The 19,737-nt window shown below is 38.5% G+C and overlaps 1 protein-coding gene across 2 annotated transcripts in view; it reads right to left on the reverse strand.

Moving 5' to 3' along the window:
* ATXN10 (ataxin 10) overlaps positions 1-19,737 on the reverse strand; it is a 209,004-nt gene that overhangs the window by 118,663 nt on the left and 70,604 nt on the right. For both annotated transcript variants that reach the window (XM_050805913.1, XM_050805911.1), the window contains one exon: positions 9,815-9,895. In XM_050805913.1, coding sequence (XP_050661870.1) covers positions 9,815-9,895 — 81 coding nt within the window. The remainder of the gene's footprint in view (positions 1-9,814; positions 9,896-19,737) is intronic.

Genomic DNA, 19,737 nt, shown 5'->3' on the forward strand with positions numbered 1-19,737 from the left:
GTTGGTGTGCTGCACCCATCAACTCGTCAGCACCCATCAACTCGTCATTTACATCAGGTATAACTCCCAGTGCAATCCCTCCCCCCTCCCCCCAATAATTTTCAAAATTCCTAAAACCTCAGATTTCTTGTGGCAATAATTAATCCAAAATAAAACAAATATACAATCCACTCAGTTGAGCACAGTATTAGAGAATTTCTGTTTTCCCTTATTTATATATAATCTTTAAAAATAAATTGAGGCTAAAAGTTCTAAAGCTTGAAATAAAAACTCAACAGTCATCAGAATAGAACCTCTTGAAAGTACAAAAATGCACAGCACCTATGAAACACAATGGAGAACACAAAATATCCAGGTAACAATCAACTGGATGAAACAGTACCTCACATCTCAGTATAAACGTTGAATATAAATCATATAAATGCTTCACTTAAAAGATACACATTGGCAGAATGGATTAAAAAAAAAATTACAAACCAAATATCTGCTGTCTTCAAGAGACTCACCTGAAATATAAGGAGTCTTACAGAATCAAACTAAAGGTGGTGGAAGAAGATATTTCATGCAAATGGAAACCAAAAGCGAGCAGAATAGCTCTTCTTATGTAATATAAAAGAGACTTTAAAGCAACAACAGTAAAAAAAGACAAAGAAGGTCATTATATGATGATAAAAGTATCGATCCAACAGAAGATATTACAATCCTAAATATATATGCACTTAACTCTGAAGCTCCCAGATTCACAAAACAATTACTAGACCTAAGAAAAGATAGACCACATGACAGGCCACAAAGCAAGTCTCAATAAATTTTTTCAAAATCAAAATATATTGGCCGGGTGTGGTGGCTCACACCTGAAATCCCAGCACTTTGGGAGGCCAAGAAGGGCAGACCACCTGAGATCAGGCATTCAAGACCAGCCTGGCCAACATGGTGAAACCCCATCTCTACTAAAAATATAAAAACTACTAGCCAGCCGTGGTGGCAGGGGCCTGTAATTCAGCTACTCAGGAGGCTGAGGCAGGAGAATTGCTTGAACCCAGGAGGCAGAGGTTGCAGTAAGCCGAGATTGTGCCACTGTAACCCAGCCTGGGCGACAGAGCAAGACTCAGTCTCAAATAAATAAATAGATAGATAGATCGATAGATAGAACTATATCAAGTATCTTCTCAGACCACAATAGAATAAAACTAGAAATCAATTCCAAAAGGAACCCTCAAAACTATACAAATACATGGAAATTAAACAAGCTGCTCCTACATGATTTGGGGGTTAACAATGAAATCAAGACAGACATTTAAAAGTTCTTCGAAATAAATGATAGCAGAGATACAAGTTATCAAAACTTCTGGGATACAGCAAAAGCAGTGCTAAAAGGAAAGTTTATAGTGCTAAATGCCTACATCAAAAAGTCTGAAAGATCACAAACTGACAATCTAACATCATACCTCAAAGAACTAGAGAAACAAGAACCAACTAGGCCAGGTGTGGTGGCTTACACCTGTAATCCCAGCACTTTGGGAGGCAGAGGCAGAGGACTGCTTAGTCCAAAAGTTTGAGACAAGCCTGGGCAACATGGTGAAATACTGTCTCTACAAAATATTAAAAAATTAGTTGGGCATGGTGGTGCATGACTGTAGTCCCAGCTACTTGGGAGGCTGAGATGGGAGGATCACTTCAGCCGAGGAAGGTCAAGGCTGCAGTGATCATGTCACCGCACACAAGCCTGGGTGACAGAGCACAACCCTGTCTCAAGAAGAACAAGCCAAACCCAAAGCTAGCAAAAGAAAAGAAGTAACAAAGATCAGAGCAGAACTAAATGAAATGGAAACAAAAGATCAAAATACAAAATATAAAAGTTGGTTCTTTGAAAAGATAAATAAAATCAATAGATCATTAGCTAGATTAACCAAGAAGAGAGAAAATTCAAATTAGCTCAATTAGAAACAGAAATGGAGACATTATGGCTGGCACCACAGAAATACAAAAGACAATTAAGACACTATGAACACCTCTGTGCAAACAAACAAGAAAATTTAGAGGAAATGAACAAATCTCTGGAAACAAACAACCCTCCTAGCTTGAATCAGAAAGAAATAGGAGGTCTGAACAGACCAGTAACAACCAGTGAGACTGAATCGATAATAACAAAAATTGCCAAAACACAAAAAGACTAGGGCCAGATGGATACATGGCCAAACTCCACCAGACATTCAAAGAATTGGCACCAATCATACTGAAACTATTCCAAAAGGTTAAGAAAGAGAGAATCCCACCTAACTCTTACCTGACTCATTCTATGAAGCCAGTATCACTCTGATACCAAAAGCAGCCAAGGACATAACAAAAAAAGAAAACTACAGACCAATATCCCTGATGAACATCAGATGCAAAAATCCTCAACAAAATACTAGAAAACTGAATCCATCTGCACAGCAAAAAGATAATTCACCATGATCAAGTGGGTTTCATCTTAGGATGTAGGGATGGTTCAACATACCCAAGTAAATGTGATTCATCACATAAACAGAATTAAAAACAAAAACCATATGATCATCTCAACAGACACAGAAAAAACATTCAACAAAATCCAGCATCCCTTTATGATAAAAATTTAGGCTAGAAAGAACATACCTCAAAATAATAAAAGCCACACATGACAAACCCATAGCCAACCTCATACTTAATGGGGAAAAGATGAAAGCATTGCCCCTAAGAAGTGGAACAAGACAAGGATGTCCACTTTCACCACTTCTATTCAGTATAGCACTGGAAGTTCTAGCCAGAACAACCAGGAAAGAGAAATAAACAAAGGGCATCCAAATTGGAAAAGAGGAAGGCAAACTATCTCTGTCTGCCAATTACACGATCATATACCTAGAAAACCCTAAAGACTTTACCAAAAGGCTCCTAGATTTGATCAATGAATTCAGTAAAGTCTCAGGTAACAAAATCAATGTACACAAATCAGTAGCACTGCTATACATCAACAACCACGAAGCTGAGAAATCAAGAACACAGTCCCTTTTAAAATGGCTGCAAAAAAAAAAAAAAAAAATCAAATGCCTGGGAATATACTTAATCAAGAAGGTGAAAGATCTCTACAAGGAAAACTATAAAACATGGCTGAAAGAAATCACAGATGATACAAACAAATGGAAATACATCCCATGCTCATGGATTAGAAGAACCAATACTATTAAAATGACCATATGCCCAAAGCAATATATAGATTCAATGCAATTCCTATGAAAACACCAACATCATTTTTCATACCATTAGAAAAAAATAATCCTAAAATTCATATGGAACCAAAAAAGAGCCCGAATAGCCAAAGCAATCTTAAGCAAAAAGAACAATTCTAAGGCATCACATCACCCCAACTTCAAATTATACAAGGCTACAGTAACCAAAACAGGATTGTACTGATACAAAGCTAGATATACAGACCAACAGAACAGAATAAAGAAACCAGAAATAAGGCCAAATACTTACAATCAACTGACCTTCCATAAAAGCATACAAAAACAGAAATTGGGGAAAGAACCTCCTATTCAATAAATGGTTCTGGGAAAACTAAATAGCCACAGGCAGAAAAATGAAACTAGATCTCTCACCATATACAAAAATCAACTTGAGATGGATCGAAGATTTAAATCTAAGACCAGAAACCATAAAAATTCCAGGAGAAAACCTAGGAAAAACTTTATGACGTTGCCAAAGGCAAAGCATTTATTACAAAGATCCCAAAAGCAAATGGAACAAAAACTAAATAAATGAGACCTAGTCTCATTTATTGCTTCTGCACAGCAGAAGAAATAATCATCAGAGTAAACAACCAACAGAATGGGAGAAAACATTTGCAACTATGCATCTAGCAAAGAACTAATATCCACAATCTACAAGGAACTCAAGCAAATCAGTAAGAAAAAAACAAACAATTCCATCAAAAAGTGAGCAGATGACATGAATGGACATTTCTCAAGAGATCTACAAATGGTCAACGAACATGAAAAAATGCTCAACATCACTAATCATCAGGGAAATGCAAATTAAAACCACAATGAGATGCCACCTTACCCTGCCAGAATTGCCATTATTAAAAAGTCAAAAAAAACAACAGATTTTGCCATGGATGTAGTGAAAAAGGAACACACATACAATGCTGGGGGGAATGTAAAATAGTACAACCTTTATGGAAAATAGTATGGGGACTCCTCAAAAAACCAAAAGTAGAACTACCATTCAGTCCAGCAATCCCACTGCTGGGTATCTACCCAAAGGAAAAGACACCTGCATGCATATGTTTATCACAGAACAATTCACAATTGCAAAGACATAGAACCAACCTAAGTACCCATCAACTGATGAATGAACAAAGAAAATGTGATATATATATACAATGGAATACTACTCAGCCATAAAAAAGAATGAAATAATGTCTTATGCAGCAACTTGGATGGAGCTAGAAGCCTTTTTTTTTTTTTTTTTCCAGAGACAGGGTCTCACTCTATCACCTAGGCTAGAGTGCAGTAGCGTGATCTCAGCTCGCTGCAACCTCCACCTCCCAGGTTCAAGCGATTCTCATGCCTTAGCCTCCCTGAGTAGCTGGGATTACAGACATGCGCCACCACGCCTGGCTAATTTTTGTATCTCCAGTAGAGACGGGTTTTTTCCATGTTGGCCAGGCTAGTATCAAACTCTTGGTCTCAAGTGATCTGACTTCCTCCGCCTCCCAAAGTGCTGGGATTACAGGTATGTGCCACCACGCCCAGTTGGAGGCCATTTTTCTAAGTGAAGAACTCAGAAATGGAAACATCAAATACCACATGTTCTCACTTATAAGTGGGAGCTAAGCTATGGGCACACAAAGACGTACAGAGTAATATAATGGACACTGGAGACTCAGAAGGCAGGAAGTTAGGAGGAGGGTAAGGAATAAAAACTACATAGCAGGTATAATATACACTACTCAGGTGACAGATGCACTAAAATCGCCGACTTCACCACTATACAACTCATCCATGTAACCAAAAACCATTTGTACCCCCAAAAGCTACTGAAATGTTATGTCTATGTAAAATAGATAGCCTATCTCTCTCTCTCTCTCTCTCTCTATCACAAGTAGATCTATCTACATATATATACACACATATATATACACACACACACACACACACACATGATTTTCAAGGAATGCTAAGAAAGAGGCCACCTATTCCGTGTGGCCCAAATGCCTGCTCTAAATATATTCCTTTTAAATTGGATTACATAATGTAGCAGTTATTGCTAAGTATAAGAAGTCAGGATCCCTGGCTTCAGGGAATTTGGCACCTAGTTCACTATTACTTGAATAGGTAATGAAATAGAAGAAAATAATTGTATCAGATTTGTGAGTGTTAAGGTATCCACAGATAGTGATGTGGAGAAATTAGAAAGAAAACAGATGGGTTACAACTGAAGAAAAGAACCAAACACTAGTACAGATCCTGAATTAGGGGCAGATCCCAAACAGGCAGTCCTGAGTGAGGACAGGAAGGGTGGGCCCCCAGGTGGTGGAAATCCAAGTTGTTCAGCAGCAACAGGAGACTCCGGCGTCCAAGTGGATGAAGTGCAGGGAGATCTGCAAGTGCTAAAGGGCAGTGGAAGCACACACGCTGCCTTCCTTACACAATGACACACAGGCCAGCCTCCTCTGGCCCAACTTCTCCCTGGCCCAGCAGATGCCACCTACATAATGCAGCTTTATTATATACCGTTATAAGATGAGAGAGCTAACAATGTGGGTACTGAGTGATTTCAAAGGAAAGAAGGGGGCAAAGTCAGAAATGAATCTTTAAAATATAAAAGTACAAACTAAGTTTGAATATCACCTCAGAATAGACTATCCTTCATTAAATTATCCTACTTACATTAAGTCATCTGCCATTTAAACCTTCTAATGGTTCCCACTGTTAAGGAATGAGTCTAAAAGCTCTTTGGTCTGGCATATGGGTCCCCCCACCACACTCCACCCAAACCTCTATCTCTTCCTTGAAAATATAAAAGAATACAAGTGGTCTAACAAATGCTAGTTACTCATTGACTTACTCACTGTGGTGTGAAGGATGCAAAAGTAGGAAAGACCCAGCTAGAGGGGTTAGAGGTTAGCTGTCTAGAATTATTACACATTGGTGTGAAAGTCTTGCTCCCTTAACCCAGAAATCATCACTCAGGCTGCTTTGACTTCACCAGACACATCCCTCCAAGCAGAGCCATGCTGCCATAATTTTCTCTCTCAATCACTGGCTGTCGTTAGCGTTCTATTTCTAAGTCTCTCCTGATTAAATACAGTACTTACATAGTCTGCCTTAAAATTATGATTGCTGTTTTTTGTTTGTTTGTTTTTCATGTGACAAAGTCTCGCTCTGTTGCCCAGGCTGGAGTGCAGTGGAGCAATCTCAGCACACTGCAACCTCCACCTCCCGGGTTAAAGTGATTCTCCTGGCTCAGCCTCCGAGTAGCTGGAACCATAGGCCCCAGAACTCCAATTTGGAAAATGTCAAGAATAATACCTATTTCACAGCATTTGTGAGGATTAAGTGACAAGGGCTACGTGGTGCCTTCTATACATAACAGTGATGCTACCTGGAGAAAACGGCAAGGTCATCAGCACAGAAGTAGTAGTTGTTATACTTGTAGTTGCAGTAATAGTAGTAATAGCATGGAAGCAGAAATAGCAATAGCTCACGTTATAGATTAAGGTATTTGCCCTGGGTTACAGACGTACTGAGGTGGTATTTGAACTCTTTCTGATGCCAAAGTCAATTATCCTGCAACACGTTTACGGGGGTGATCATTACATGCCAGGCACCGAGAGTTTTATACATACTTCAATCAGTTGTCACGACAATTTCATGGGGTAGCTACTATTACTATCCTCATTAACCTATCCAAAGTAGTAAGTGGCAGCACTAGCATTTGTCCTTAACTACGATGCTGTACATACACATTATAAACCTGAAAACTACACAAGCTGTTTACCATGACCAGCTAGTCCAATTTGTTAATATTCACTCCAATTCACCTGGAAAGGAGACCAGACAAGTATGTAAATATAGGCTCTCATTTTTGCTGAAACATGTCATGTGAATTGATAAGAGTCTATATCCAAAATGTCCCCACCAAGTAATCTGCACAAATAGACTACCAGCCTCTGGGTGAAGAAGTCCACTAATTTTGACAACAATGAAAAGAACTAGCACAAGAAAAAAGCTTAAGAATTTACATAGCACTTTCACTCTTGTACATAAAAATGCATGGTTATTACTCTCACAGTGAGGACAGGGACTATGTCTCTGTAATGTTCACATGCACTCACTTGCCCTCTCACGTCCCACCATGGGATAACACAGCAAGAAAGCCCTCACCAAATGCTAGTGCCATGTTCTTGGACTTCCCAGCCTCAGACTGTTAGAAATACATTTCTTTTCTTTATAAATTAGCCCCTCTCCGGTACTCTGTTATGGCAGCAGAAAACATATTAAGACAGTGGATGCACCATTTACATTCCCACCAGTGGGAAATAAACAAGCACAAGGGTTCCAATTTCTCCATATCCTTGCCCAAACTTCTTCTTTTCAGTTTGTTGATAGTAGCCATCCTAATGGGTATCAAGTGGTATCTCATTGTAGTTTATTGTTAATCAGTACAGAGTTTCTGACATACAAAATGAAAAAGTTCTAGAGGTTGGCTGCACAACAATGTGAACATACTTAACACTATTGCACTATACATTAAAAAATGGTTACAATGGTAGTCTGGCATGGTGACCCACACCTGTACTCCCAGCTACTGGGTAGGCTGAGGTGGGAGGACTGTTTGAGGCCAGGAGTTTGAGGCTGTAGTGCACCATGATCACACTTGTGAGCAGCCACTGCACTCTAGCCTGGGCAACACACAGCAAGACCCTGTCTTATACCTTTCCAAAAAAAAAAAAAAAAAGAAATGGTTACAATAGTAAACTTTATATTATGTGTGATTTACCACAATTTTTTGACAAAGGCTATCATCAAAATCTAGTCAAAGATTCCATAGGGTAAACTAGGGCTGTGACAAAAAAGAGAATAAATACATAAGACTTTGGGATGATATAACTGATAAGGTTTACTGACCAGTATGAACTGAAAAGGTAAAGTGGAGAAGGTGAGTTTAACCTTGAGGTTTCCAACTTACCAGATAATATTACATTAATCAGTATACTAGCTGAACACTTTACTGAGTAAGAATATTCAATCATTCACTCATGCTTTCACTGAAACACTTTTTTTTTCTTTTTGAGCACCCGCTATGTGCCAACCACTGACTGGAAATGTGGAATGAAGAATAAGGAGGGATGAATCCTCGCACTCAGGGCACCAACAATCTAATGGAAATGTGCTACAGTAACAAGCAGGTATGTGACATGACACGATGAATGAATGATGCGATGAAATGACAGCTCATCTCCTCCAGAAGAAAAATAAAGCAACGACAAGGGGAGGTGGCAACTGAGCAGAACCTTGAATGAAGTAAGGATGCACCTGATACAACTTTATCAATAAAAATAGAACATTTTTACTCTACCATTCCCATGTAGTTATGTAATAAATCATTTAAAAATAGATAATTTAGACAGACTATGGAAAATATCAGCTTGAATATTAAAAATACAATTAAACTGTGCATTCTTCTTGTATTCAGGTGTTCCTTACTGCAAAAAAACTTACTAATTTTTAGCACTGTATATCGTATTATTTCTTTTAGGTCAAAAAACTACAAATACTTCTCTATCTGTAATGGGGGTATACATACAGGGAAAGGAGCACTGGAATTGGACTTATAAACCTGGCATTTCATATGACTTTAAAAGCATAAGCTTTTCCTTTTTGTTAAAGATATTAAAGAAGAAAAATGACCTAATTAATAAAAGACTACAAAAAGTACACAAAGCTTCAGTACTGAAACCTAAATAAGTAAAAAGTCCAAAACCACTAAAACTCGTGACTACAATCAAAAGATTAACAACTTTAAGAAATTTTCATCATTAGATCTGTAGTTTCTGAATATATTTTGTTATTTTCCTAAGGCAACATTTCTAATAAGGTTAGGAAAAATATATGCTATTGAAATGAAAAGTGTACTGCAAATTACTTATTCAATCCCCTTAATTTACAGGTCAAGAAACTGAATGCCTTGTACCTTACCATAGAGGTTTAGGGAAAAAAAATACACACACAAACACACACACACACGAAACTGAATCCCAACAAGGTCACATGAAGAACTATAATCATAGCAAGGCACAGGGCCAGTGTCTTAGAACTCCTAGGTCACTGCTTTCCCTACTACATTAACTGTAACATTGTGGACAGGTGTCAATTTTATTTTAGTCCGAATTATCCATCAGAAGCCTACAAACCTAGCAAAGTGTATCACAAATAACACCCATGACCTAAACAAATGAGTACACCTCGAATATTCAACTGTAATACACAGCTACATAAATTACTATTCTAAAATCCAGGCACATGCATAAGATTTTGTTCTTAACGTTTTTCTTAATATGCATTTACTGAATAATGGCACCAACCTGGATCCTGCTACCCTCCATAAATCACTGCCTATTATGGCTAAGCTGTAATGTTAACCAACCAATTTAAAACCATTACCAACACAGAAATATGCATTTAGAGATTCTGTGCCAACTCAGAAACCACACAGCTTTTCAGTCACGTGCACAGAATACCCTATATGGAATGCTAAATACTGAAAATCATGCTGGCTGGGGGGTTACCTTTCTTGATTGTTCAGTTTGGGAAACATGGCTTGTACCAATTCCGGGCTTTTCAGAAAGAGGTCTGTAATAATCAAGACCCTAGGGAAAAAAGAGGAGGAAAGTTTGGTTACTTGAAACAAAGTAAAAGAGACATGACATGCCCTTATCTATTTTATAAGCACAAAAGCATTTCTTTTCAGTGAATTTTTTATTTGCTGTAATCTTAAATGTTTTAAAAGGTTCACATACTATTAATCTATTAGCAGCTAAAAGGAAAAAAAAATCCTAAAAATATTTTTCTCCAATTTTACTTCCGAAAGCTTTATTGAAATAATTTAAATTGATTCAACAGGAAGACACGGGCTACTATAGCTTTTATCTAAGTTGAGAAAGAAAAATTCTTCATTTAGTAACAAGATCAGGTATAAACAAAAAACACACTGAATTGTTTTAGTCAGAAGCTAACTGCTATAATGAACCAGAGAAAGACTTGTCACACTTCCATTACTGGCTTGATTATTCACTCTTTAAGAATTCTCAAGTTACCAAGAAAACATCCTCATTGTCAAGCAATGCACTCATCTAAACTTAGAGATCAACTTAGGGAAACCCCAAGGCAAAGATTATAGGCATAGTTCTTCAAAGCACCCCTGTGACAACTGAAAAGATTCAACAGTATTATTAATTAATTCTGAATTATATTTACCAGAAGGCATCTGAGGAAAAGACTTAAGAACTAAGGAATATACTGTTTATAACCAGGTTATAGTAATAAAAATTGACTGTAAGCATTAAATATACTGACACATAGTTTAATCACTTCACAAATACAATAAAACTATATTCAGTCTGATAACCAAACAAAGCATATTAACTACTACAATACATTGTCATTTCACATAAAAGCAAAATTCAAATACATACTCTATTTCCTCACAGCTGATCAACACTCTGATGTAAAATATTCCTAACAATAACGGATAATATTTGGAATTCTCAAACAGTATTCCTATCAATCTGGGCAGGTCAATAGAAATCCATGCATTCCAAGCTGGATACACAGACTAAACTGAGATCTTAAAGCTCATTCATAATTCAAGTACTTAGAATTCAAAGCATTTCCCCATAGGAATATCAAAACACAACATTCCAAGTCACAAGCCATAGTTCCAAATATATTCTCCAAACAATAAAGACCCATATTTCGACAGATAATTTACAGAAGAACATGTTAAGTGCTGACAGACACACATTAAGGATTATATAATAGAAACAAATGTATCTAACCAACAGGCTGGGGGCAAGAGGCGGTGATGGACAGGGGGCAAGAAGATCAAAGAGGCTAGAGGAGGTATTTTGGCAATCCCTAGAAGAAGGAAAAGAAGATAGCATTTAAATTAGAGGTGGAAGAAAGGACTTAGAAAAACAGCAAGAAGGAAAGAACAGCAGTGTGTTGGGGGAGCTATAAGTAATAAAATACTATTACGGCTTCAAAAGGAAATCAGGACCCAAAAGCGTGGGTCTTCAGAGTGTCTCAGGTGAAGAAAGTTGCCTCAACTAAGGTTTGAGTTTATTGAAGATTGATGTGATAACTACACATTCTTTCATAATGTTGGTAATTACTGCTCTCTTTCTTTATTCTTGAACAATTTTGTTGGTCAAAGATCAACTTTTGCCTCTGTGAATTTTTTCTACTGTTTTTGTCTTATGTTTCATTGATTTCTGCTTTCGTCTTTTATTTCCTTCTTTCTTACTTATTCAGGACTTACTATGCTCTTCTTTTTCTATCCTCTAAAAGTAGAACTGTGGGTCACTGATTTCAAATCTTTATTAACAGAAACATTCAAGGCTGGTGGCTCACACCTTGTAATCCTAGTATTTGGGAGAATGAGGTGGGTGGATTACTTGAGGCCAAGAGTTTGAGACCAGCCTGGCCAACATAGCATAGTGAAACCCCATCTCTACCAAAAACACACAAAAAATAGGTTGGACGTGGTAGTGCATGCCTGTAATCCCAGCTACTCAGGAGGCTGAGGTATGAGACTCTCTTGAACGCAGGAGGCAGAGGTTGCAGTGAGCCAAGATCATGCCACTGCACTCCATGCACTCCAGCATGGGCGACAGGGCAAGACTCTGTCTCAAAAAAAAATGGAAGCATTCAAAGCAATAAAGTCTCCTCTAAGCGCTGCTTTCATTTTTGTTGTTGTCTTTTTAAGACATGGGGTCTCGCTCTGTCACCCTAGCTGGAGTGCAGTTGTGCGATCATAGCTCACTGCACCCTCAAACTTCTATGTTCAAATAATTCTCCCACCTCAGTCTCCCAAGTAGATAGGACCACAAACATGTGCCACCATACCAGCTTTTTTTATTTTTATTTTTTTGGTAGAGACAATGCCTTACTATGTTGCCCTGACTGGTCTTGAACTCCTGGCCTCAAGCTATCCTCCCTTCTCAGACTCCCAAAGTGCTGGGATTGCAGGCATGAGCCAGCACACTTGGCTGCTTTTGCTTTATCCCACAAAACTTGATACTTCAGTTCAAAATATTTTCTAATTTGCCTGTGATTTCCTCTTTGACAAATCAATCAGATGTGTTAATTTCCAAAAGTTTGGAATTTTTCTAGAAATCATCTTATGTGCAAGAGAATGTACTCTATGATTTCAATCCCTTACACATTTACTGAGACTTTTCTACAGCCCAACCTACGGTCTAAGTTGGTGAACATGACACATGCAGGTGAAAAGAAAGTGGAGTTTGGAAGTGCTGAGGGAAGGTCTATAAGTATCACTCAGGTGAAGGTGGCTACCTACGACAGTACTACCGAGATCATCTGTATCAGGGGTGTCCAATCTTTTGGCTTCCCTGGACCACGCTGGAAGAAGAAGAACTGTCTTGGGGCACAGATAAAATATGCTAACACTAACAATAGCTGATGAGCTTAACAACAACAACAACAAAATAACAAAAACAACTCATGTTATAAGAAAGTTCACGAATGTGTGTTGGGCCGCATTCAAAGCCATCCTGGGCCGCATGCGGCCCGCAGGTTGGACAAGCCTGATCCATATCGTCAGGTTTATATAATGTATAAAACATCAGTCTATACTGATATTTGTCTATGAGTTCTGCCCATGGCTGAAAATCAGGTGTTAAAATCTCCAACTATCGCTTCTGCTTCTGGGCATACTGGAATAACAATTTACCCTCTACCTTAAACAACATAAAATCAGACAATACATATAAACAGTTCTTAAACAGTGGGAAACAGACTGGGTCTGCTTCACTTTGGAAATTTTCTTCTTGAAAAACCAAAAAACTCCTAATAAATGCTCAATAAATGTGATTTGATCAATATGTTTATAAAATCCTTAAGGACTTAAAATAGTAGAACTGAGACATAGTAAAGGAAGGACTAAGTTCTGCATGCTGGAATGTGTGTTTAGGAAGCAAAAGTTGAAGTAAAAAAGTTGTCCATGGATGGAGTAGTAAGGGTACAGGGATTAGGGCAAGGACGGAGGAAAAGGGGAGACAGGTCTCAGCCATGACAGTGCTCTGTTGCTGGGACCACCAGCATCATCTGAAACAAAAATGAGAGTGAATCCACATTGCAATATTTAAACCACCATAAATTCCAAGTAAATCAAACAGTTAAATAAATAAATTGAAATTATATACTAGAGGAAAGCCTTAGTAGAGGAAAGGCCTTTACAGCTATTATCAAAACTCTGGAACACATTTTCTTAAAAGACTGATAAATTCATCTACTAAAAAAATCAAAAACTTTTACATAAAAAAGTACCACATGGCTGGATACAGTGGCTCACGCCTGTATTCCCAGTACTTTGGGAGGCCAAGGTAGAAGGATTGCTTAAGGTCAGGACTTCAAGACCAGCCTGAGCAACACAGTGAGACCCCATCTGTACAAAATAAAAAATAAATCAGCCAGGTATGGTGGTATGCGCCTGTGATCCCAGCTTCTCAGTGGGCTGAGGTGGGAAGATCACTTGAGTCTGGGAGATTGAGGCTTCAGTGAGCCGTGAGTGCACCACTGCACTCCAGCCTGAGTGACAGAGACTCCGTCTCAAAAAACTAAAACATAAAGTACCACAAACAAAGTCAAAATACAAAAACAGAAAAATATAAGTATTTTATTTTATATGAAGGGTGGTATCCCTAATCTAGAAAATACTCCTATACACTGATAAAGAACAACATCCAAAGAGAAAAATAGGTAAAGAAAATTAGAATACACATAAAGGAAAAAAAAGGTTCTCCAACTCGTAAGAAAAATACAAAATAAAACTGTGCAAGAAGGTCAGTTTACACTTTGGCAGAACTGGCAAATCCAACCCTTGCTAACACTATTAGTAATGATGTGAGACAGGGGAGTTGACACTGGCACAACAGCTATGAAGGACAACCTGGTATGTTAAAATTGTAACAGCACATTCCTTTTGACCCAATAATTGCACTTATGAATTTATTCTACAATCATACTTGTCCACATGCAATATGACATGTGCAACCAAGGCTACTCATGGCAGTACTTACTAGCCATGAAAAAATGGAAACAATCGGAATGCCCATCGAGAGGAGACTGATGAAATAAATCCTGGTACATTCATACAATGAAAGATCTTAAATTGAGGAAGGTCTTTATACAGGAATATGGAAAAATCTCAGAAATGCACTATTTAGTGAAAAAACCAAAAAGCCCAACAGTGTGAGGAGAACTAGGGGATGTGGTTGGAGGAACTAGGTAGATGGCTGGGGGGAAACTATGCATTTTGATACTTGAACCACATATTGTCTATCAAAAAATTCAGTATGTAATGTAAGAAATATATACAGGCAAAGTAAGCTCACACTTAGTTCTATTTAATAACCATTCTGCTAAAGAGTGACAGTATCTCTATATCTTGGTGGAAGCACCATTCAGATGAACCTGGCTCCTCAGGCTTCAAGGACAAGGAACGGTCATGTAGGAGAACTCAGCTAAGTTCTCCTAAGGAACTCTTCAGTTTAATCTTGAAATTCATCATTTAAATGTCATTACAGAAAAGCTAACATTCACAAATCACATTGTTGATGCCAAAGCACTAACTACACTTTACATCATTCTCCACACTTGCTAAAAAACAAATTGCATGAAGGTCTCTCCTCTCATCTTTTTCTTTCTCTCAATCTTTCTCATTTATTACTGATTTTAAAGTATGTGAACAGTTGCAGGCAGAACCAACAGACAATGAAAGGCAAACTTCTCACTGGTAAACAGAGACAGTCCTAAAGGCAGGGGGGTTCAGGGAAATTTTTTTTTAATGAAGGTCATTTATTATCCATATCCATACATGCATACAAAGGCGATGCTATACTCAACATGAGTAAAATAGATTTCATTCAGTTCAGAAACCTAGAAAATGTTTTTATACCTCATAAACAAATTTTGATTTAAATGTGCTATGGAAAATAAATGCCACTCTCCTTCGTTGTAAGATCTGGTTACTGTAACCCACAGTTGCTTAACACAGCAATTTGGACAAAGCTTGCAAAGCTGCTCCAGAAAATAACCTCCCTTCTCCTGTTAAACAGTTAAGTAACATTTCCAATGGGTTAAATGTGAGTAGCATTAAATTAGAAAAATATCAGTCCACTGATTCAATGGCGATGCATCCTCTACTAGAAGAAAATGAGTTATAATCTGAAAAATATATAAATAGATTTTCTGAATCTACATGTGCCAGGCAGTGGGGAAAACGCATTACACACATGCACATCCCAGCCACCCTTCCTTTAGTGTCGTCCTCTAAGGGAGGCAGTGGGTGTAAAGATTAAGAGCACAAATTTTGGTCTCAGAAAGAGCTGGGTTTGAGTCTCAGTCCAACACTTATCGGCAGAGTGACACTGGCTAGGCCGTCTACCCTTCAGTATCAAGGAATTCTGCTTCTCCTGTTTCCAGTAATAATGCATCAGAATTCAACTCCAACAAAAATCAGAGAAATTAAACTATATTTACCTCCTGAAGCAGAAGCAGATGATGAAAAGGACATGCATTCACCAAACACTGACAGTTCTTGTGGCTATCTGCCACTTTTTCCCCTGTTCAGCATCCCCTTTTTTCCTTCTTTGGAAAACAAGAATTCTTTTTCCTTCAAGAATGAGCCCAAACCTGGCAGCTTTTTCCTTCAAGAATGAGCCCAAACCTGACAGCCTGTGACCCCAGGGGAGGGCATGTGACTGCACACCCCAACAAACAGCATTGCCCCCGGGATGACAATGCGACCCAAAAAGAGACACTTGCATGCCTCACAAACATCCATCTGGTTATTACCTCTTTGTTTCTAATTCCCAAACTTCTCAATACACTTGCCAGTCAATGTTTACAGGAGAAACTTTTTTTTATATTCTAAAGTATTCCAGACAACATTTCACAAAAAGATATACACATACATACAAAATCACAAGATGCATTCCATACACTGTTGGTAAAAAGTCAGAACTGTGTACAGACATTTAAGAAGCACTTCTGGCATAATGGTGGCATTAAGAGGCTCCGTGTTCCCGCATACAAAGCCAACTGTCTGCTGACAACTATACTAATTCTATGGTAATCAGAAAGAAATGTTTTAAGCAGTATACATCCTAACATGACAGTCTGTTACATATACAGGTGCTTTACCAAGTTTGGGTTTTTTTTTAATTAGCATTTTTATTTTGAGATCATTGTAGATGCACACGAAGTTTTACAAAATACAAGAGAAACTCTGTGTACCCTCACCCAGTTTTCCCCAATGGTAACATCTGTAAAACTATAGCATGTGACAACCCAGATGCTGACAGTGACACAATATGCAGATCTTACTCAGGTTTCCCAGGTTAACTTGTGCATTTACTCATGAGTAGCTGTGAGCATGTCTTTAGCTCTATGTAATTTAATAATGTGGGTTCACAGATCCCCTCTCACAGGTAAGATCCAGAATGGTTTGGTACCCCTTTATAGGTACACCCACCTATAACTCAAGCATCCTTCCTCAATCCCTGACAACCACTAATCTGTTCTCCATTTCTATAATTTTGTCATTTCAAGAATGTCATGTAAATGGAATGATACATTATTTAACCTTTGGGGATTCATTGGCTTTTGTTTTTTTACTCTGCTATAATTACCATGAGATTTTCCTAAGTTATGGCTTGTACCAACAGTTGTTCCTTTTTATTGCTGAACAGTATTCTAGTTTGATTCTATTTTAAGACATTGACGGAGGTTTTGGGTAGACACGTAACATTTTATAATGTCCCTATTTTTAAGAAGGAAGTAGGCTCTTAGCCACTTTTTTGCACAGAATGTCTGATTTTCAGGAATAGATTACTGACGTAAAATGAAGAAGCCGGTATAGAGTTCTAGAGGACAATGATACAGACCCTTTGGGGATCTCTCACCAAAGACTCATCTGGTTCAGGAGAACCAGATAAGCCTAAAGTGACTGAAGGACAACAATGCCATCAATCACTAGACTTATTCGACAAGTATTACTATCAAAAACCCTTCAATGGATGGGGTTGGCAAACTTTTCCATAAAGGGCCAGATAGTAAACATTTTAGGCTTTGCAGGCCAAATGGTCTCCATCACAACTACTCAACTCTGTCACTATTGCATCAAAGCAGCCCTAGACAATATATAAACAAGCTTGGCTGTGTTCCGATAAATATTTATAAAAAGAAGCAGTGGGTTGGATTCAGAACATGGGCCATAGTTTGTAAACACATGTTCTAGGTGATTTGGATAGAATGATAACCAGGACAAACTCCAGGGCCTTATGGAGCTAGTCCTACATTCTAGCAACCAACAATAAACAAGAAAGCAAATAAGATTTGTATAATGTTCGATAGTGGTAAGTGCTCTTAAACAAATGAATAAAAGAGAGTAAAGCGATACGAGTTTACAGGAAACACTACTGAACATAAAGTGCTGGGAAGGTCTCTCAGTCGAAATGATAGATATTTGAACAGAGACCTAAAAGAGCTAGCCACTCAAAGATCTAAAGGAAGGTTCCATGCAGAAAGACAGGGGTGTAAAGATTCAGGACAGAACAAACTCGGGATATTCAAAGAAAAACAGTAAAACCAGATGGAACTAATGAGCAGGAGTAAAAGTAGTAAGAAATAAGATGAGGTGGTCAGTCAGAAGCCAAGACATGACAAGTACTTTGGATTTGCTTCTAGGTTACAATAAGAAAGCACTGAATGGTTTATTTAAGCAAGGAGTGACAAGAGGTACAGTAATTTTTAAAAGATCACTCTGGCTACTGTGTGATGATTCAGAGGGCAAGAGGAGAGACAGAAAGATGACTGAGAAAGTTCTGGCAGCAGCAATGAAAGATGTCTATGGCAGAGGAGGTGTGAAGCAGGTGAATGTGGAATACCTTTTGAAGATAGGACTGATGAGTATAAGTGGGTGAGAGTGAAAGAAAATCAGGACTCAGGTTCCAGGCCTCAGCAAATGAGTAATTGATGGTGCCAGTTACTGAACAATAAACACTGGTAGAGCAACAGCAGGTTTTATGCTGGGGGAAAATCAAAAGTTTGGATGCAGCCTTCACATATTTCAGAGGCCAATTAGAAGCACATAATAGGAAGCTGTATATGTAAATCTGGAGCTTCAGCAAGAGGTCAAGGCCAGAAACATAAATGTGGAAATCATCAATTTAGAAGACGTATTTAAAGCTGTGGTATGAGATGAGGTCACCCAGAGAACGAGCAATAACGGAGAAGAGTGGTCTGAGGACCAGCTGTGGGCCATGCCAACCCTGAGCAGGCAAGAACAGGAGCCAACACAGGAAGCAGGAAATGTGCCTTACAACAAAGCCAGCACAGGAGAAAAATGAGACAAAGATGAGACAGATACTGATGACATCTTTCAGCCCTGGATTCACCGTGCCTTCACCCAATGACCCTAGAATTTTCCAGTTGTACAAGCCAATAAATTCCTTTCTGTGCATAAACCATCTGAAGTGGACTTCGGTCACTTAGATTCAGAGGAATCATAACTAAAAGAATGCTTATCATATGCCAGATATTATCTTGTTAAGGATCCAATAACAAACAACACTAAATCCTGCCTTACAGGGAGCTCACAGTCTAATGGACAATTAAATGTGCTAAGTGCCATGAAAGTGGATTGCATGGCTGTTGTGAGCGAACAGAAGAGGAGCAACAGATTCAGACTGCAAAAGGATGGACAATTATGTTTATCTTCCTAATAGCGTTATACTTAAGCTGATAATAAAATGTACATGCATAAGGCAAGACACATCCCTAGAGAATACAAAATAAATCAACTAGATAACCCAAATATTAACAAAAAAGAATGCTTTACTCCCAGTTATAACTTCATTTTTGTAGTGAAACTGGGTAAAAGTTGAATGGATTAATAAAAGTTTAGGCCGGGCGCGGGGGCTCATGCCTGTAATCCCAGCACTTTGGGAGACCGAGGCAGGGAGATCACCTGAGGTCAGTTCAAGACCAGCCTGGATAACATGATGAAACCCCGTCTCTACTAAAAATACAAAAAATTAGCCAGGAGTAGTGGCAGACGCCTCTGTTCCTGGCTACTCAGGGGGCTGAGACGGGAGAATCGCTTGAACCCGGGAGGCAGAGGTTGCAGTGAGCCGAGATCACACCACTGCACTCCAGCCTGGGCAACAAAGTGAGACTCTGTCTCAAAAACAAAAAGTTTATACCAAAAGAGGCTAAAACTGAAAGAGTTCATGCCTCACCTTTGAAATGCAGACCACCTCTCTGAAAAGTGATCATTTTCATAATACATGACATGGCATTAATAAAAACGGGACAGGCCCTCGAGTTCAGCATCACTTGCAATCCTGCCTCTGCTATATGTTAGTTGTATGGCCTTGGTCAAGCTGGTTTACGCTGCTTAACTTTC

The sequence above is a fragment of the Macaca thibetana genome, chromosome 10 (assembly GCF_024542745.1).
Source record: "Macaca thibetana thibetana isolate TM-01 chromosome 10, ASM2454274v1, whole genome shotgun sequence".
Taxonomy (NCBI): Eukaryota; Metazoa; Chordata; class Mammalia; order Primates; family Cercopithecidae; genus Macaca; species Macaca thibetana.